The 21270-nt window shown below is 43.7% G+C and overlaps 2 protein-coding genes across 4 annotated transcripts in view; one reads left to right on the top strand and one right to left on the bottom strand.

Annotated features, from left to right (window-relative positions):
- The window catches only part of ATP6V1H (ATPase H+ transporting V1 subunit H), a 77783-nt gene that overhangs the window by 1426 nt on the left and 55087 nt on the right, over window positions 1–21270 (top strand). The window contains exon 1 of one of the 3 annotated variants that reach the window (XM_078777756.1): window positions 20604–20806. The exons of 1 other annotated variant lie outside the window; for it this stretch is intronic. The gene's annotated coding sequence lies outside the window, so the exon portion shown is untranslated. Of the gene's footprint in view, window positions 1–20603; window positions 21138–21270 lie in introns of those variants that run through there. One more of the 3 variants, XM_078777758.1, reaches the window with a different exon arrangement.
- LOC137412939 (regulator of G-protein signaling 17-like) lies at window positions 6319–20635 on the bottom strand. The gene is made up of 5 exons (XM_068098286.2): window positions 20506–20635; window positions 20076–20218; window positions 19708–19794; window positions 6902–7133; window positions 6319–6688 (listed from the first exon to the last, which is right to left on the bottom strand). Exons 1-5 carry the CDS (start codon window positions 20557–20559, stop codon window positions 6467–6469), a joined length of 738 nt encoding a protein of 245 aa, XP_067954387.1. The 5' UTR covers window positions 20560–20635; the 3' UTR covers window positions 6319–6466.

Here is a 21270-nt window from a genome sequence, read left to right as displayed (position 1 = left end):
TGCCACGAGATGATGTAATTCCCTAAAACGAGCTTGTCTGGACACTCAATGTATAAACGCTTTGATGCTGTCTCAGATGATCTCATTGGTCATCATGGATTGGACAGGTTGGATGATATAATGCAACAGGCCTATGATACAGAAACTCAAAGTTTTGTGCACACCATTTTTTTGTTTGTTTGTTTTTTTTGTTTACAAGATCGAGGCTCGTGTAAGAGCTAACATTAATCACAAAGAACCATAAATGGACACATAAAACATGTAATAAAAGGTGTGGGAGTAAATATGGGGAGAGAGAGGGAAGCACACAAGTACAACAGTAGAGAACAGGGACATCGGGAGATCTGTGGGAGGGAGAGGGCAGGGGAAGGGGAGGGGGTGGGAGAGGTATGAAACAACTTATTTTGGCTGACTAGCTGACCTTCATGGCTCACCTTCAGGCCGTTTCGGACAAATTAGCCCAGGTTTCTTCATAAAGCAGTATCCTTTTCGTAATAATAATGATCATAGTAATAACATAAATAAAAATGATACAGTAAATATAATTGTAACACTGCAATCCCTTTGGCGTGACTGCAAAGTTACTGGATTGAAGCGCTGTATGGTTCACTGATGACTCAAAACATATGGAATAAACCAGTGTATCAGTGCAATCTCTTTACTTCTATGGTAACACATCTATGGTAACATTAATACACTTCTTTGTGAGCTCTGTTTATCATACATATGACATCAAGGCGGTACACGAATTCTTGCCATGTTTGCGTTCACCAGTTCACAGGCAGCTGTGATCCGAGAACGAAGATCCTGCAGGTTTGCTACCTTGGGTTATAGACATCTTTGACAAATCCACACAGAAAAAAATTGAGGGGGGTTATGTCTGGTGATCGTGGGGTCCCAGGCTGTTGGTCAGTCTCAGCCAATTCAGCGACCTGGAAATTTTTCATTCAGGACAGCTCAAATGACTAAGGCCCATTGAGGGGGAGCCCTGTCATGTTGAAAAATGATATCGGGTTGCAGGTTTTCAATCTGTGGGAAGGTGAATCCTTCCAACATGCTCATGTAAATTGTTGAGGTCACTGTATCCTCTGCAAAGAAAACGGACCCACCAAGCGGTCATGGAGAAGGCCACACTACACATTGACCTTTGGACTGTCACGTATGTGTTCAGTGACCACGTGGGGGATTTCAAAGCCCCAGATCCTCCGATTGTGCCAGTTGACCTTCCCTGATACATGAAAGCAAGCTTCATCTCTGAACACGACCTTTTTCAGGTAATCTTCATCATCCTCTATGCGACTGTGCATTTCCAAAGCAAACACCTTGCGTTTAGGTCCATCATTTCATTTGAGTTCCTGTATAATCTGCACCTTATGGGTATAAAGCTTCAGTGTTTTATGCAAAATCCTGTGTGCAGTGGTGGTTGGTAGTCCCAGTTCTCTGGATGCGCGTTGGATTGATTTCCTGGGACCTCATTTAAATGATCCATGTACTCGTTCAACGTCTGCTGCACTTGTGCTTGGTCGACCGGTATTTTTCCTGTTTCTGACAACTTCCAGTCTCCTTAAACCTCTTGTACCACTCTTTGATACTCGTCTGCGACGGCGGATTCCTTTCATACCTTATACGGAAATTACGCCGAACTTATGTGCCTGATCTCGTCTTGATGAACCATTCGACACACTAAGCTTTCTCCTGTGGTCACCATTTTATTTTACATGAAACCATCAGACCTAAAAATAAAGAAAACTTTGAGTTTCTGTGTCATATAAAACAAAGGGTGTTGTATCAGTTGTGGTACTAAATATATGAACAACCGAAGTTGTTCAGGTCTTTTTGGAACATCCTGCAGTGCAGCAGTGTTTCACTTCTGTCTTTTTTTGACTTTCTATTTTAATCATCATCTTATTCGCTGATGTTAGAAGCTCTTCAACCACATTGAGCTGTTCCAGGTATTCCACCCTTGCCTTTTTTGGTGTCCTCAAATGGGAATTATTTGTGTATGTATGTTTGTGTGTATGTATGTATCTTCGGGGGAAGGGCAAGGTTAATGCGGGCAAGGGGGTTAACAAGGGGAGATGCAGGAAATAGGGCAAAATGGAGAAGATTGTATGGGGACCGCAAGGCTAGCCCCCGCTCTCGCAGGGAAAATGGCCTTAAAATGCCTGTTGTTGTTGTTGTATGTATGTATCTTCAACATCATGTACCAGACCTTATGCAATAATATCTGCATGGAGGATCATCATTGGAAATAATAATAAATAAAAAACAGTCCACAATCCATCCGACAAAACTTATTTTAATTATATTAAGAAGTACAGTCATAACAATGGATTGTTTTATTTTGGCAGATATGGGATTCATAGATATTCGCTTACAGATGCATTATGAGATTAGGTTAACTTGGAAGAGATTATGGTTTATTATGAACTCTCAGGATTGCATGCAGTTAGAGGCACAGCTAGAAAAGCCAGGAGAAAGTCAAAAATTCAGCCACCTCACTTCCCCAGCCCCCAGGGGAAGAGGGAGGGGATTCAGCGTATAAATTGTGAGCACAGAACGGTTTTTGAAACACGCCAGCCAATCTTCTGGAAGTTGAGCGGATAGAAGACAATTTGGTGACGTGAGTTAGAAACCGGATAAAACTGCCGTTCGTCTCCGACGAGGCTTTTGAGCCGTCATCGTCCGTGATAAAAGGGCAGTGTTGTCAAAAATCTGCTCGACCAGTCAGTCATTTTGAAGTCTGCGAGGTGGATGCTCCTGTCCCGTGGGAGCTGTTGTCGCTTTAAGAGTGAAGCATCCATTGAAACGCTCAGTTGCATCTCGGGGAGTAAAAACAAAAATCTTTGCGACAAAGAAAACGCCGTTGTGGTTTAGTTTATCTGTATAAATCGTTTGATGGAACTGTACTTTAAAAAGAAGGTACAAAGGCTATAGATTCACTATAGCAGCCCTTTTGGCACTCTCAAAATGGCAACGACAGCTTCTCATGATTCAAAGTTCGGCGAAAACACATGATCCGTCAAATTATAACTGGATTCGCGATTGTTAACGACGGCCGTTCCTTCCTTGCCCGATAAATATGGTGAGTACTGACGAAGCATCGACATGCTTGTATAATATCATAAATACTTATAGAGCCCCCTTCCCTTGCACGCACACAGTATAAAACTCGGATAGCTAACAGATGACAAGTAATAAAATTATTGCAGTGTAATAAATTGCTCAGGCTGTGCTCGACAAAGAAAACTCGTCGAAAAGAAAGAAGTAGTTTAGCCTCTCGCAACCGAGCTGCACGTCCCGCCATGCCAAAGGGTTCGGAATTCTGAAGGGATATGGCAGCACTGTGCACCTGGGTGCTTTGTCTTCTTCTTCTGCGAGTTTAAACTGTCCTCCATTCAACAGAGGTACCAAAAATTAAATAACAACAAAGGTGCATCACCTAAAAATAAATTTCACCTTTGCACAAAAATTGCAAAACTTAATCAGCACCTTAAACTTAATTTTTCAAAAAGGAATCGGCCTCCCGAGGAAAACGCCACCACGTCCGGCACGTCCTACATCAACGAGCTTCTTGGGGCTTGGGGAAGATGAATGAACTTGGTATGAACTTGGGGGAGGGCGGATGAATTAATGAATAAATAAATGACGGATGTGTTTCAGAAAGCGGGAATGTTTCATTCCACCGGATCACGAATTCAACTGCCTTCTGACGCAGTCGAAATCTTACTTGAAGAGTCTTGTAAACAATTTAACAGCATCATTGGAATAAATACTTGACATGCAATAATTGGTAAATATCGTACAATAATTGGCAGCTGCAAAGTAATAAGGGCCAAATTACCTGGCCTTATATGGCCTCTCGTTTCCACGACCCTTCCTGAACAGAGTCATTGCTTGTGGGGACTGGAGAATTGGGTGGGTGGGTAGTGATGTCACAAAGGTTCGATATCCAAATGAAAATCGCTTTATGGGGTGAAAATGCGACGCCAAGAAGTTTGCGTGAAATACATGAGCAATAAATAAATAAATAAACCTCCCTTTTTTTTTCTTTTTTTTTTTCTCCATAGAGCACACAACCTCTCGACAAAGCGCATCTCTCCGACCGCACTCCTCTAAATAAATCAATAAATCAAGGAGTTATGCATAGAAATGTCCTTTGGGAGATTAAAAAACAACAAAAAAGGCTGCGACTCATCCGGCACTTCCATGCATATATTGCTCGACAAGATCAAGCGAGGTCCCAAGTTTTAACATGGTGCGTGAGTTAGACCAATCTGCAATACTGGTCGGTGGCGTACCTCTTGGAGTGCGACAGATTCACGGGGGGGGGGGGGGGGGGAGGGGGGGAATGCGCCATATTGAAAGGTCGTTCTTATCTGTAACCTATGCAATATATTTTCATTTATGCCTAAAGGTGGGCATACAGCGTTCAACCTTTACCCAATTTATTGTATGGAAGCAAGTTGGCTGCCATACTGCATCCCATGAGTCGTGTACCCACGTTGTGGTCATGCAAAAATAATTTATAAAAACCTGATATGTTGTATTTAACCATGACATGTCTGCAAATTTGGGCCAATGGGTAAGCACCATCAATGCTATTAGTGGAAGGGTAAAAGTATAGAACAAAATGACCTACAGCGCCGCAAGAACGTACCCCGCACATTATGTTGACCACCGTGAGCCCACCTTCAAAGGGTTTGTCAAAATGATCTTGTTTTATCGTAGATGCAGATTCAGCTATGCGGTGATCCCTCTCGGTGCTTCGACAAAAACGCCTTGGCCACTCGGGCGAAAGGCCACTTTCATCCTGCTCGAAGTGGACAAAGCGCTCGCACGAGCTCGGTTAGCACACGTCAAGCTTACGGGCTTGGTCTCGCCAAGTCAAATTTCCGCTCGGTCGCTTTAACAGAGATATGCGAGATGAGTTAAGGCGACGAACCATTCATCGGGTTAGGGCTTAAACCGAGTAAGGCCACGTTCACATCCACGTTCCGAGTTTGACGTTCCTGCTGCGATAAAATCCAGTCGCTCCGAAAGATAAACAACTCCCATTAACTCGTCAAATATACTTAATAAACGACACTAACGAAGCCAGATAATTCGTATAACTCCCACGGCTTATGTACAAGCTCTAACAATCAACAGATGTATTTATACAAAGGACCATTGAAATTGTTCGTTTTTTAAACCGTTAAAAAATCTGCTTGAGCAACAACAAACAAACAAACGTTGGGAATGAAACACTCCGATAAAGCACGATTGTAAATGGTCAAAAATTAAACCATTATATGAACTATACTGTAAGTATCAAGCCAGCTTGTCATGGTTCAATGAACCAAAGGTCAATAATCATGTAAAGCTAGACTTAAGATGATAAATAAAACAAGTGATCCAGTGCGCGTTACCTCGAGCACCTTCCCTCCAGTCTTTTGAGAGTGCTGCCCGTCATGACCTCATACATTCCCACAATACCCAGCCCTGCTCTCTGACCCTCTCCCCCTTTTCTGGCACTCGTTCCCCTCTCATCCTCCGTCAGTCTGTGAATGTGCTGCCCTTCTCTTCCTCACACGAGTTTTAAAAACTTTGCTTGGAATCACAACTTGCATGGCGACTTGGCGGAGTGTCTCCATTTTCCCGCGAGTTCCCTTACCAGGACCGATCAAAATCAAATTGCCGATTCGAAGAGTGCGAGTATGCAGACCACCCATCTGTTGATCGAAGCTAAAACTCACCGAATGCTGGTTAACGCTTTCATGGCACATGGGTGAATAAGTTAACCCTTTAATTGAACGATCGACCAATACTCCTCGATAATCGTTCAGCACACACGTCCCTTTTTTCCTTGATATAATGTAGGTCCAGGCTCCATGATGAACTTTCACCTGATGTTAATTACGTTTATTTATTTATTTGCTCCGACATTCCCATTGAGCCTGAGAAAGAAAATCAGTTAGCCCTGTGTCAGGTTAAAGTTTGGTCTCCGAGTCATCCTCATACCAAAAGGACTCGACTTTTGGTCACATCAAGTAAAACTGAAAGATGGTTCTTGAGACACAAAAAAAGTATCTCTAAGTGACAGAAATGAAGGGTGCTAGGTATCTTTCAAGTTCAAATCAAGAAGTCGAAAGAACTTTGTCGGCGGGGTGCGTTGAATCAAGGAGGGAAGAGATACGATATCGACTATGCCTTGGTATTCTCCCTCTCCGCCATGTCAGTTCCTCACCTCCTCATCCTCATCGATCTTTCTGCAGATTATGTTCTCTCTCCTCGTTTCCTATCTTCACCACTCGATTTCGCAGCTTTAGCAGGGCGTATAAAGGCCACGGCAGCACTGCTGGCAGCAAGAGCTTCCTCTGAAGTCACCAAAAATAGTATGTTAGAGTCGAGAAGAGAAACTATGCAAAGCGCAGAAAAAACACGGCAGTGCGAGATCGAGTCACGGCTAGTTGGTCAAACGTCACTACGAGGCCAGGGACGTGGGAGATAGTGCGGAGGCGGTAGGCACCGCAGAGGCCGAGGCCGAGGAAACGCATTGACGGTACATCGGCGAAGCGAGGAAACGAGGGAAGGAATCTCTGTGCATGAGCGTGTAAATCTGCAGTTGAGCTTCATGATACATATGAGCAGATGGGTTCGCCATCGCAGCATGGATGCTCTCCCGCACGCGCGAGTCCAAGCTTACCTGGATGCAAGACACGGGTAATGGAGGGAGAGAAAAGCAATGGCAATAAAAAGGAAGGTGGGACCGGGGGAAGAGAAGATGTTGAAAATCCAAAAGGAGGATTGAGGGGAAGAGGGTTTTAAAGGGGAAAAAAAAAACTATCAACATTAGCAGAGTAAAATGCAGCGCACCTTTGCTTTAGCTACCCTTTCTACATCCAAAAGTCCTTCCTACCTCTCGAGGTGATAGGATGGAAATAAAATCCTCGTAGATGAGACGTGCTTTTTCTTGGACCGTACTTGGCTCACTTTCTCCCTGTAGCTCCTCACAGGCAAGCCAAAAGAGCAGGTTTTCCTCGCTAAACTCTGAACGGAGGTAGCGCTGAAAAAGGGCACGACCAGTAGGAGAAAAAATCATCCGGTCGAACGAATGGGCCCAGGAGAGAACATCCTCAGAAGGAGGTAGTCTGAGGGAGTAGTGTTAGGGAGCAGGAGGGGACAGAGGGAGTGGAAACCTGAGAAAGGGGGTGAAAGAAGATGAAGGTAAGAAAAAGTAAGAGGCAAAAAAAAGAGAGGGTTAGCGAGGGAAGGCAATGAGAATGGAAAAATAAAATAAAAGAGAGCTCAATAGATGGAAAAGAAAATATGAATGTGGGAACGAGGGATGAAGGATGGGGCTGGTGGTTGATGAGTGAGTGGGTGATGGTTGATGAGGAGTGCGTGGATGGTACAGTCGTGGCCAAAAATATTGGCACCCTCGCGCTTTTTTCAAATAATGCACCATTTCTTCCAGAAAATTGTTGAAATAAAAAAATATTTTGGTATCCACATTTGTATTTCTTTGGTTTGCAGTGGAGCAAAACAAAAAAAGCTGAAAAATTTACTAAATCTTAGCTTATTCCACACAGAAATCCTAAAATGGCCCGTACAATATTTTTGGCACCTTTTAAAAGTTGTTAGAAATAATTAGATTTCAAGCAGGTGATTCTCCTTTACTTTGGAATTGAACTCACCTGTGGTGAGTTGTAGGTGCCTGCAATATAGAAATCACTCATTCAACCAGTTTGAATGGAGAAAAGGAGTCATTCTGCTGTTTTGTGTCACTGTGTGTACCGCAAAGAGCATGGAGAAAAGAAAGAAAACCAGAGAATTGTCTGAGGAGGTCAGACACAAGATTGTAGCCAAGCATGGACAATCTCAAGGCTACAAGTCCATCTCCAGAGACCTTGATGTTCCTGTATCCACCATATGCAATGTTATCAGGAAGTTTAAGGCCCATGGCACTGTAGCCAACCTCCATGGATGTGGCCGCAAGAGAAAACTTGATCGAAGATTGCAGCGAAGGATTGTTTGAATGGTGGAGAAAGCACCTCGATCAACTGCCAAACAGATTCAAGCTGACCTTCAGACACAAGGTACGACAGTTTTAACTCGCACCATCTGTCGCCAACTCAATGAAAGAGGGTTCTATGGTAGGAGACCCAGGAGGACCCCACTGCTGAGAAAGAGATATAAGAAAGCCCGACTGGAGTTTTCCAAAACACACATGAACAAGCCAAAATCCTTCTGGGAGAATGTCCTGTGAATAGATGAGACCAAATTAGAACTTTTTTTATTGAAGCACATCATCTCTATGTTTACAGAAAACAAGATGAAGCCTTCAAAGAAAAGAACACCTTTCCTACAATCAAACATGGAGGAGGTTAAGTGGTGTTTTGGGGTAGCTGTGCTGCCTCTGGCACTGGGTGCGTTGAATGTGTGCATGGCACCATGAAATCAGGAGATTACCAAGGCATTTTGAAGCGCAATGTTCAACCCAGTGTCAGAAAGCTGGGTCTCTGTCGAAGGTCATGGGTCTTGCAGCAGGACAATGACCCCAAACACACTTCAAAAAGCACCCAGGAATGGTTCAAGACAAAACACTGGACTGTTCTGAAGTTGCCAGTAATGAGTCCAGATCTACATCCCATTGGACACCTGTGGGGAGATCTGAAAACAGCAGTTGGGAGAAGGCACCCCTCAAATCTGGGAGAACTGGAGCAGTTTGCACAACAAGAGTGGGCCAAACTGTCAGTAGAGAGATGCAGGAAGCTCATTCATGGCTATAGGAAGCTCTTGACTGCAGTTATTTTGTCCAAAGGCTGTGATACCAAATATTAAGTCTGGGGTGTCAATACTTTTGTCAATGCCATTTCTTTTTCTTTTCTGATTTAAAAGGACATATTAAGTTCTGAATGAAAAAAGGTTCTGTCATATTAACAGTGAAATAAAGAATTGAGGAAACTAAATACTTTTGTCAATTTCAACTTATTTTTAGAGAAAATTGAGTTATTTGAAAAAAGTGCAAGGGTGCCAATATGTTTTGCCACGACTGTAGAAGAAGCTTATAAATGTGGTTTGAGCAGAGAGAAAACAAAATAAATATGAAATAAGAAAAAGAGATGAAACAACAATAGAAAATGCAACAGTGCTTGGAAGGAACAATAAGTAAACAAGAAGATATCATTGCAGGGCATGATACTTGTAAAATCCACCCCTCCCCAAAATAAAAAGTTGCCATGGATACATCAAATTGTTCATTTCATCAAGAATAAAATTGAAATTTTAATCAAAACTCAGTCAATCGGATTGAAATTGATGATATTTAAGATTAAAATTGATAGTTTGACCTTGAGTTGACCTTTGATCTTTTGACCTTAAAATAGTTGCTTTCCCAATTCAGTGAGGTACTATGCAATTGATGTTTGATTTTCAAGTTAATTGGATGAAAATTTATGATTTGGGGGGTTTGACCTTGAGTTGACTTTGACCTTTTGACCTCAAAAATAGTTGGTTTCCCAATTTAGTGACTCAATATGCAAATGCTGTTCAATTTTCAAGTCAACCGGATGAAAAATGACAATTTTAGAAATTCAACCTCAAGATGACCTTTGACCTCAAAATCAACAGGCTTCTCAATTGTGACGACCTCTACAACTTGGTGAAGTTTCATGACGATTGGCTTAGAATTGTGACCTGTAGGCGAGTGACAAACAAACACAATAAATATGTCGTGCGTAGCACGATACTTGCGAAATCCCTAAAACAAGTTGTTGGCCTATGATGACCTCAAAAACAATTGGTGGTTGAATTCAGTGATGTGGTATGCAAATCCTCTTAAAATTTCAAGTCAATCAGATGAAAATTGACGATTTTAGAAATTTGGCCTATGTTGACCTTTTGGCCTATGTTGACCTCAAAAATTCCTTAGGGTTGAATTCTGTGTCCAGATATGCAAATCATCTTCAAATTTCAAGTTCATTAAATGAAAATTGAGGATTTCAGAAATTTGGCCTCTGTTGACCTTTTGGCCTATGTTTACCTTTTGGCCTATGTTGACCTTTTGGCCTATGTTGACCTCCAAAATACTTGGTGGTTAAATTCAGTGACAAGATATGCAAATCCTCTTAAAATTTCAAGTCAATCAGATGAAAATTGAGGATTTTAGAAATTTGACAAAGTTGGTGACCTTTTGCCTATGTTGACCTGTTGACCTTTTGACCACAAAAACAATACACTTCTTGCTTATGACCAACTCTACTATTTGGTGAGGTTTCGTGAAGATCGGTTGAAAATTGTGACCTGTAGGTGACTGACATACAGACAAACAAACATACAGACAAACAGACAGACGGACAGAATAACGTATTAAGACCAACCAATATACGTGAAAAATCTTAGATTTTTGCAAGTAACAAACAGACAGAATAACAACTCAACTGACCAATATACTTGAAATTTTTTCGATTTTGCAAGTAATAAATAGAAGATAAAAGCAAAGGAAATTTAAATATTTACAACAAAAGCAGCAGCAACAACCAATCTGTGTTGGTGTCTCAGGTTGAGACGATGGATCTGATCCTTGCCTTTGTGCTCGTCACAAATTATTTATGAACGATTTTGTTAAACTTTGTGTTCATGTTCTGAGCACTTTGTCATTATGGTAAACCTGCAATTTGATGTACGAGCAACGGTACCTGCCCTATGGGCGGGGCTTCAATTTGGAGGCCCAAATGAAAAGGCAAAATATCAGAAATTGACGGCTTTTTAATTTTAAACGATTTATATGAACATCCGTTAAATCATATCACACGCAAATCATCAAAATCTAAACAGTATTTGTAAAATTTCAATAAAAGCCAAATCACTGTTCATATCGGTAAATATTATTCCATCGTGTTTGGAAAAACTGGAAAATTGGAAAAACAATTGGAAAAACAATATAGCCTATTTTACTCCAGGGGGTCCCAGGATTACCCACCCAAAATTTCATTGCGATAGGTTCAGCCGTTTTTGCGGTACCCGGGAACAGATGGACAGACAGACAGACAGACATTTGGTGAATTATAGTAGAATAATTGATCACCTATCATTTAATATTTTACAATGTTCGATGAGGCTGGGCTGGAGGATACACTTCTAGAGGTACGTACACTCACCTGGGGTTGAATCCCGACCCAGTTATAAACTGCCATACTGGCGTTTCACATGCAGCATTCCTTCCCTCGAATGGACGTTAAACTGGGTGTCCGGTATGCCACGACTGGTTATTGGTGGACGTTAAAGATCCCACGGTGTCTTTCATGAGGAGTGGGAGAGTTATCCGTGGCACCCTGAACAAATTACAAATCCCTGCCACCTTCAATGAATGTCAGGCCTGGCCTGCCAGTTCCAGAAAGACTTGGATCACAACCATTCTCATCACACCCTCCTCCATCCCCCTCTCCTCTTCTTCTTCCCCCTCCTCATCATCTTTCCCCACCCCCTACTCCTTCCCTTCCCCAACCCTCCTCCTCCTCCTCCTCTTATTCCCGATTCCACAAAGTATGAATAATTGGGGCCAAAAAAGAAGAGGTATGTTAACGAAGAGGAGGTTAATGTTAACAAAGTAAAGTGACATCTGACAAGTTTAATGCTGAAGATAGATTTTCAGGCCTGTGGAGGGATCATGAGTGTTTGATTAACTTCGAGCTGCTTCCGGGTACGGAACCCTCTTGTGTTAACAAGCAACTTATAGTGGGGAGCTTTTTCGAAGGTTTGTGGGGTGAGAGTATAAATGTTATTGAAGGGTAAGGAAGAGAAGAGGAGAAGGAGAAGAGGAGGAAGAGAAGAGGAGTAAGAGGAAGCGAGTCACCTTTGATAGATACAGTTCTATGCTGATGTATCAAGTATTGAGAAAAAAAACACCTTTAGAGGCCATTTTTCCCCGCAGAGCGAGGGTTGGCCTTTTTTGGGCACCGTGGTCCCCTTTTTGAAGCAATGTTTTACGGCCGGATGCCCTTCTTGCCGCCAACCCTGTTAGTCACCTCTTGCGACACACACAGGGAATTACCAGTAAACTGGTACTCAATTTGCCAACCTCGGACGGATAAAATAGGCTAAGCCTGGTGTGGGCTTAGCGGTTTGGGTGCTGGCTTGGGATCCTAGGATCCTGGGTTTGAATCCCGGTCGATCGCTGAATAAATTCCAGGGGGGTTGACTCAGCCTGTCATCCTTCTGAGGTCGGCAAATTGAGCACCAGTTCACTGGTAATTCCCTGTGTGTCGCAAGAGGCGACCAACAGGGTTGGTGGTAGGAAGGGCATCCGGCCATAAAACATCGCTTCAAAAAGGGGACCACGGTGCCCAAAAAAGGCCAACCCCTGCTCTGCAGGGAAAAATGGCCTCTAAAGGTGGTTGGAAGGATGACAGGCTGAGTCAACCAGTTCACTGGTAATTCCCTGTGTGTCGCAAGAGGCGACCAACAGGGTTGGTGGCAGGAAGGGCATCCGGCCATAAAACATCGCTTCAAAAAGGGGACCACGGTGCCCAAAAAAGGTCAACCCCTGCTCTGCAGGGAAAAATGGCCTCGAAAGGTGGTTGGAAGGATGACAGGCTGAGTCAACCCCCCTGGTGTTAATTCAGCAATCACCGGGATTAGAACCCAGGATCCTAGGATCCCAAGCTGGCACCCTAACCGCTAAGCCACCAAGATCCTAGGATCCCAAGCTGGCACCCTAACCGCTAAGCCACCACCAGGTTAAGTATTGAGAGGTGCAGTGGTTATATTTTCTCTTAATAAAAATCAAGTTTGGACCACACTCGGGTGACTCCTGGCTGATTGGGACAGAGCGAGATTAAGAAAAGTTGGTTGCTGCTTCGTTTTTTGTGAATTGTGACCCTTCACTCACTACAACCATTTCTTTGCTGACCCACAATCAAATTTTTTAAAGAAATAAACAAACAAGAAGACGTCATGCAGAGCATGATACTTGCAAAATCCACCCCTCCCAAAAATAAAATTGGCCATGGATGCATCAAATTTCCCATTTCATTGAGATGAAAATTGAAAATCTTAATCAAAGCTTGGGTCAATCTGCTTACAATTGGTCATTTTTCAGATGAAAATTGATGATTTCAGAAGTTTAACCTTGAGTTGACCTTTTTACCTTAAAAAATAATTGGTTTCCCAATTCAGTGATAGTGGGGCGGCTTAGCCCAAATATTCAAAAGAATTGTGCATTTTGTGATACAAGCACCAAATTTGGCACAAATGTACATTAATATGTTGCGAACATTTTCAGATATTGGGCCACTTGAAATTCCGTAATTTTTTTTTTCAAATTTTTTCAAATTTCGTAATTTCAAATTTTTCGGGTGACACCGTCACAATTTCGGTCTTCGAGGCCGGCGGATAGGCAAAGTGTGACCGGAAGGGACGAGGTTCTCCTGACCACGTGGCCCTCGATCTGGGAAGCGAGAGGCGTTCCATTAGTGGACGCGCCCCTCACGCCCGACTTTTGGGCGGCCCCGGCAGGCCGTTTGTTTTGACGTTCCGTGACAGGCCCCGCACCCCCACCTCCGGGCCGACCGGAAGCTTGTGCTGAGTACATCATACCTGAACAACTCAGTGAGGCAGAACACAGCAGTGCACACCAGGGTGACCCCTTCAGTGCATAAACCAATTAACCTGTCCACTGCAGGGCATATAGAAATGAAGTTATTTTCTGCATATAATAATAATATAAGTTCAGTTCTATATAACAATTTCTGTTATCACCACTACCACTACAACTACCACTACTACAAGTTTTGTCTGGAATTTTGTGGACTAACAGACAAACAGACATACAGACAAGCTGGGATCAAAACATTACCTCCTTCCACCATTGAGTGTAGAGGTAAACATCATGGAAATTATATCATGCCCTAGATTTAATTCATGCTTACCCGTGTATTTGCTTCACTGGTTCATAAGGTCTTTTGCATACATGTAATTCAGACTCTCGTCTTCATTGCTGACCACACAATGTTCGCAACATATTAATGTACATTTGTGCCAAATTTGGTGCTTGTATCACGAAATGCACAATTCTTTTGAATATTTGGGCTAAGCCGCCCCACTATATCGGCCGGCCTCGAAGACCGAAATTGTGACGGTGTCACCCGAAAAATTTGAAATTACGAAATTTGAAAAAATTTGAAAAAAAAAATTACGGAATTTCAAGTGGCCCAATATCTGAAAATGTTCGCAACATATTAATGTACATTTGTGCCAAATTTGGTGCTTGTATCACAAAATGCACAACAGGTTTGCTATGCTGCTACACTATGAGTCATTGTGCAATTGCTATTTAATTTTCAAGTCAATCGGATGAAAAGTGATGATTTTTCAGATGAAAATTGATGATTTTAGAAGTTTGACCTTGAGTTGACCTATGACCTTTTGACCTCAAAAATAGTTGCTTTCCCTATTTAGTGAGGTACTATGCAACGAGGAACTATGCAAATGCTGTTCAATTTTTAAGTCAATAGGATGAAAAATGGCAATTTTAGACATTTGACCTCAAGATGACTTTTGACCTTTGACCTCAAAATCAATCGGCTTCTTCCTTATGAACAACTCTAACTTAGGTGAAGTTTCGTGAAGATCGGTTTAAAATTGTGACCTGTAGGCGATTGACAGACAGACAAACAGAACAACGCACAAGACCAACCAATATACTTGAAAAATCTTCGATACAATCAATTTGCAATTTTGTTTTAAACTTCGATTTGTACAGACACCTGTGGAACCTAATTATAGCTAAAACAAACAAGAGTTAAACGATTGTCAAAATTTAGGGCTGCAGCGAAATCATTTCTCTCTCTCAAATGAATTGTCTACCCACCGCCATTTAGTGTGTGTGCCAATGCAAGAGCCTGCATTTATTTACTCCATATACGTATCGTCAGCGACCCTGGTTTCCTCTGGGACCTCAACTCTCATTATGTATGTTCATAAATCTCATTACTAATGGGGTTCATAAATCGAAGTGCATTAAGTTTTATCAATACCAACCTCACTGTGCAACTTGGACATCGTGAAAAGCCCATTATCTTACTGCTACACGAGAGCATGTGAAGACGAATATCAAAAGAGACTTTGGTTATGAACAGAAACACAAGAAGATGGAAGATTAAAAATACAGAATTTTTACCTCCGCCACCAAAGGTGGATGGAGGTTATGTTTTCACCCCTGTCTGTTTGTCTGTCTGTCTGTCTGTGAACAAGATGTTAAAAAAAGATGTGGACGGATTCGGACGAAATTTGGCAGAAATGTAGCGTATGTGACAAGGACGAAATGATTAGATTTTGGTGAAGATCCGGATTCGGATCCGGCTAATATAATTTTTTAAAATGATTCTTCATCATTGGGAGATCGGGCCAAAAACGATACATCGCAGGATATCTCAAAAAGTTTTGGACGGATTTTGACTAAACTTGGTGGACCGGTTGGGTGTCTGACAAGGACGGTTCCATTCGATTTTGGTGAAGATCTGAATATGGATTCGGATATGAGAATTATTTAATATTTAAGTGATTCTTCACCATTGAGAGATCGGGCGAAAAGCGATAAGTAACATGATATTAAAAAAAGTTATGGATGACTTATGACAAAACTAGGTGTATGAGTCTGGGTAGGCAAGAAGAACAAGCTGATTAGATTTTGGTTCAGGTCCAAATCCAGATCCGGCCTATCATTGGTATACAAAACAACCTGTTCAGCCTGGCAGAGGTATGAGCTCTACTGAGTGCCGCTCTAGTTTTCTTTTTTGAAACAATTCTGTTTTCTCTGTGCCTATGCACCTGTCCAATGATGTTGCTTTCTCTAACTAGAACAGCGCTCAGTACAGCACATAACTCCGCCAGGCCGGATCTGCTGACCTGAACCAAAATCTAATAGGCTTGTTCTTGTCGTCTAACCAACTCATCCACCAAGTTTTGTCATAATCCATCTACAACGTTTTAAGATATCGTGTTATATTTCGTTTTTGGCCCGATCTCTCAATGGTGAAGAATCACTTAAATATTATATAATTCTCGTATCAGAATCCATATTGAGATCTTCACCAAAATCGAATTGATTAGTTCTTGTCACACACCCAACTGGTCCACCAAGTTTCGTCCAAATCCATCCACAACCTTTTGAGATATCCTGTGCACAGACAGACAGACAACCAAACAGACAGAGGTGAAAGCATAATATCAGTCCACCTTAGGTGGCGGAGGTCATCAGGCGCTTTCACTCTCGATTTTGCTAAGTGGGAAGTGGTGCTACAGACGTGTGGATGTACGTGCAAACTTTGCAGTTGATCTGATTATTTTAAATGACAGAAAATGCTTTGCGACGTTCAGCTGACCGTTTCATTGTGATGTCATTCCACATCCGGTAAGCTGGCTGTCCGCCATTATGGAGGAAGGAGAAGGGCTGGAGGCAAGACCGAATTAGTCAAACACAAAATCATTTGAAACCGTTTTAGAAGTCATCAGCAAGCATCAACAATACACCAATGATCATTTTTGTACGTTATTTTGGAAGTTTTCGCGTCTCCTCCAAAATGGCGGTCTACCAGCCAACGCCCTGGATGTACGTGACGCCACGGAACACTATCAATATTGTAAGGGTTTCTTGGGCAACGGTTTTTCTGGGTCGTTTGTCGTTGCCTTCCCAGCAATGAGCCAGGGCAGGAATTTGTTATGCGTTCAGGGTGCACGTGATAACTCACCAACTCTTCAAAAAGGAAACAGTGGGATCATTAACATCTATCGATAACTATTGTCGGCGGACGGGTCCTCTGGATTAACGTCCATCCGATGGATGACAAACATTGATGTCTCATCCTGTATGCAAAACAGCAGGATGACAAGTTATAGCTGGGTCAGGATTCAAACCCAGCACAGCGCAAAGGTGACTTCACATACCTGCAGACTATCCTTCCAGCCCAGAGAAATCATCAGCAGAGGTAAAAGGGATATTGAAGAACCTCCAAACTCAGTGTTTTGCTGGGAAAAGGAAAAACATTTGAAAAGCAATCGGGGACTGCAGCAGAAGATTTTCCAAGAACCCAGTGGAAGTATTTCAAACTCTTGGATTTTCTCAAACGAGCAACCCAGGAGAGCGATTCAGCCGCTTCCTGGTCCACACGGGATTTGCTACATGGACATGTTTTCAAAATCATTCCAATTACTATGGCAGCTGCCAAAGTGTTTCGAGTGCAAACAGACCATTAAAATTACTCAAAATAATTGTCGATTTTCATGTGTGCATGCTTGGCACACTTTCTTTTGTATGCAAAGTAGAGGCTCATGGAAGAGCTAGAACACTGAATGGATCGGGACACAACAGAACAAAAATAACAGTGGAAAGAGGGGGAGCTCCAACATGGTTGAAGGATAAAACAAAGGGAAAAGTAGACAAACAATGGGTGTTGGGTACAATGAGGGATAGTGGAGGATGTACGGGGTGGACAAGATGGATACGGAAGCAAACTCTCAGGAAGGAAAAGCCCAGAAGGAGTAGGATGGGGGTGGGGGGAACAAAATATTGTGGGCTGGGGGGGGGGGGAGCTGCGAGTGGGGGTGGAGTGAGGGGGTAGCGGAGAGGGGCGGGATGAGGGGTCGGGAAGAGGGGGAGGGAGAGAGGGGCGGGAAGTGGGAGGAGAGTGGGGCAGGCTGAGAAGGAGGGAAAGAGGAGGCAGCATGAGAAGGAGGGCGAGAGGAGTGGGATGAGGATGGCGAGACGAGTGGAGGGTGAGGGGCGTGACGAGGGGAGGACGATATTTGGTGGGGGATGAGAGGGGCAGGCGAGGAGAAGACGAGAGGGGCGGTATGAGGGGGAGGGTGAGAAGGGCAGGATGAGGAGTAAGCATTGAAGGGGTGGGGTGGAAGCTTTGAGGGTAGGGAGAGTGGGAGCTTGGAGAGGGGACATGAAGGAGTGGGGTTGGAAGGACGCTGGCTTATAGGAGATGAGGAGGGGAGGAGGGGGAGGAGCGTGTACCGACACCGAGGGGATGACACCGGAAAATAATGTGAAGGGGATTTGATTATTGTGTGCAGACAACCGCTGCCAGTTAGACATCCCAAGATTCCAAAATAAAACATTCTGAGATAAAGATCATGGTTTGGGTTGAAGAACGTTTTGTTTTGTTTCCAGAACGAAATAGGAGGAATGTATCATGATGAAGAAGTAGAACATGTGGGGTACTCATGCCGGAGAAAAAGGAAAGTGAAACATTTTAATCGTTTATAAAAGCTTTAAAATAAGAACGAAGAAGCATTTTGTTGAATGAGGATTCAGTTTGAAGATGCTGTACTGTATTGAGAAATGAGAGGTACAGGAAGTACAAGTAGATGACAGAATATGTGTTTAGGAGTGAAAAGGAGTTTTTTGGTTGTTTGAAATTTTTTTGAAGCGAGGGTAACATTAAAAAGGGAGAACAATTTTTTTGGAGGGGGGCGAGTAACGGGACAAGGAATAACCTTAAAATCAAGACGGGTTTTCTCCTGGCTATCCGAGGAATCGGCCTGGGGTGGACAAAAACGAATTTGACAACACAAGGCAATGAGGTACAATTTAACACGGAAAAATGAACGAAAACACAAACAGCAACACGGACTGAAATATAACAGAAAAGCACGACGGATCCGGTTCGGAAAACCTAAGCCGAACCGAAAGCCACTTAGGCCCCTGTCACACCTTGACGATTTAGCCAGCGTATGCCGACGTATCAAAATTGAGTGCTGGTGTGAGTCATACGCTGGCATACGTCGACAAATTTTGTGCATGCACAAAATTTGTCGACGAGCTCGGCGTACTACGACGTATGCCAGCGTGCTTCAGCGTACTCTTAACGTATACAAAACTTACCCATAACGTATTCGACGTGTGCCAGCGTATTCGCCAAATTTTTCATACGTCGGCATACGCTGGCTAAAACGTCAAGGTGTGACAGCGGCTTTAGCAACAGCAATCCGTTTTGTTATTTTTCTTTTTGTTGTTGCTAACTGGACTTGAAAATTAAAATTGCTTGTGCATCTCTGACCTCAGAAGCCATCCATGGTCTTCCAGAGGAATACAGAATAGCCCCTCTATAAACCTTTGGTGCGATTACGAGTTAACGACTGTAAGCTCGATAGCGTTTTGGTTTTTGGGCCTGGGCCCCATCAAAAACATATCCCCATATATTCTGATTGTTGATCTCCGCCGAAACCATTCGTCCAGGCCCTCTCCGCCACTGTTCGCCTTCCTCCTTCCCATTGGGTGTATGTCGGGTCGCATCGGGTTTGTGGTGTATGTGCATTGGTGTCGTGATGGCTGATGGGTGTGCTTTACAGCCATTATTGGCCTCCTCCTCCATCAAGACTTCCTTGAATTTACCTCACGTACCACCTTGACTTGCAGCCACCTACATTACAGCGGGAACCGAGAGATTACAGGTGTTAGCCACGAGCGGCGCAAAGGCAAATCCCCTCAATTATATCAATGTTCATAAATTACTCTGCCTTTTCTTTTTGAAACAAAGGTCCAGGTGAAACTAGAACACGCTAGTAAATTAGTTAAATAAATAAATAAATACACTAACTAGCTTTACTAAGGCGACTACATGCAGCAGGTATTTTAACAACCGTCTCCTGCTCACCCGATAATAAACCCCCTTGTGGACAATCCCATCTTTATCGTTTGAATCGTCGTATACTTACTGCCCGTGCCTCGATGGTGAAACGAGGGCCAGGTCGGTCATGGACGGACGAGCGTGCGAGTCTTGCTGTCTTACTCGGACATTGAGACTGCCGTGAAAGAGGAAAAGGATAAATAAATTAACAGTTTTCAGGTCGTCTGAAACACCCCCATGCCACCCCCACACATGTGACACAACAATGTTGGAGTGGTGGCTCCAACTACGAGGGAAACTCCCTGCTGCATGACTCCATGGGGTTGAGCCAGATTACACAGCAAGTTGTAATAATCTATGGGGTACAAGTTCTGGTCGGGGTAGGTGGGGACATCCCTCAGATGTGGGGACGGATCGTCTAAGATGTGGGTACGTGAGATTGGGGCAGGTGAGCACCAGCAAAAGCAACAGGAGTCGCGAGGAGGTGCAGCCGATGGTTGTGCTTGAGCTGGAGAAGCCGGAGGGGTCATGGATGGTGCGAGTCGACGTCCTCCACCCTCGACTCCTCGCGACATCGACACACGATCTGAGCGCACGGGCTGCGGAGGGGCGAGAGCATGCAAGGGAGGAGGTCCGGCGGCACAACCTCGAACGTCCAATTCCTTCAAATTTATGGACACGAGGGATGGGGGATACCGAGGGGTGGGAGGGGACGAGGCAGAGACAATTGACAAAGGGAAACGAGGGGGGAAGACAGAGGCAAGCGGGCGGAAAGATCCGGACGGATGTGCACGGGTATTGGGAGGGAGAGCTGGACGTGGACAGGCACAGGGGGTGACGGACGGACACGATGCTGGATGCGGACAGGGAAGCTTTAAATTCTGACCTTGCGTCCGGAACGCGAGGGGTTAACGAGGCTGGGAGTTCGGGGATACCCCATGGAGGGGAGGGGCCGGCGCTTGAGGAGGAGGAAGAGAGGGAGGGGGAGATAGGAGGTGGGTAAGAGGAATAGAGTGGGGAAGCGCGACGGAAGTGAGCGAGGAACAATCGGACGGGGGTACAGAGGTCCTGAAAGGAACAGCTCCCAGCGCACCGCGAACGCACGCGTCCCGTTTCACGCGGCCGGATGTGACGTCATATCCGAAGTGCTAACCCAGCCAGACTGCTGAGCAGGAGAGCAGCTTCCGGTAGGATGGGCACGTGGAGAGGAAAAGCGAAAAAAAAAAATGAGGAGGGCGGGGCTTTATGATGAAGAAGAAGAATCTTATACGAAGAGTAATGGATCTGAGGGAAGAAAATGTTGAGAGGACTGAAGATATCGAGAAGGATGATTTAGAAAAAGAAAATGAAACCAATGGCAATGAGGTAGTTTCGATGAATCTCACCTCAAACTCAAAGCATAATTTTCTTCCTGACGTTGCAATAACGTAAATATAAACCTTCGCGTCTTTAATTGATCCTTCTGACATCATTGTCAAAGCCCTGTGGTGTGTTCCATCACCAATCAGCTTGCAATCGGTGAGCAGGAATCGATAACGCGATTTCCTATACATGTTTCGAACTAAGGCTTCTTCTTCTATTCGCCTCTTTTTTTCTCATTTGAGTATGGAAATTTAAAGTGGAATATATAGATCGTCTTAGATCTGAGAAA

This window comes from Myxine glutinosa, chromosome 5 (genome assembly GCF_964187855.1).
Source record: "Myxine glutinosa chromosome 5, kmMyxGlut1.1, whole genome shotgun sequence".
Taxonomy (NCBI): Eukaryota; Metazoa; Chordata; class Myxini; order Myxiniformes; family Myxinidae; genus Myxine; species Myxine glutinosa.
This window is presented reverse-complemented; position numbering and strand designations above follow the sequence as displayed.

Coding starts and splice junctions, on each gene's coding strand:
- LOC137412939 (XM_068098286.2), bottom strand. CDS start 20,559: ATGGGGTATCCCCGAACTCCCAGCCTCGTTAACCCCTCGCGTTCCGGA. Junction 20,219..20,505: donor CCTCGCGTTCCGGACGCAAG/GTCAGAATTTAA, acceptor GCCCCTCCGCAG/CCCGTGCGCTCAGATCGTGT. Junction 19,795..20,075: donor GACTCCTGTTGCTTTTGCTG/GTGCTCACCTGC, acceptor CTTTCACGGCAG/TCTCAATGTCCGAGTAAGAC.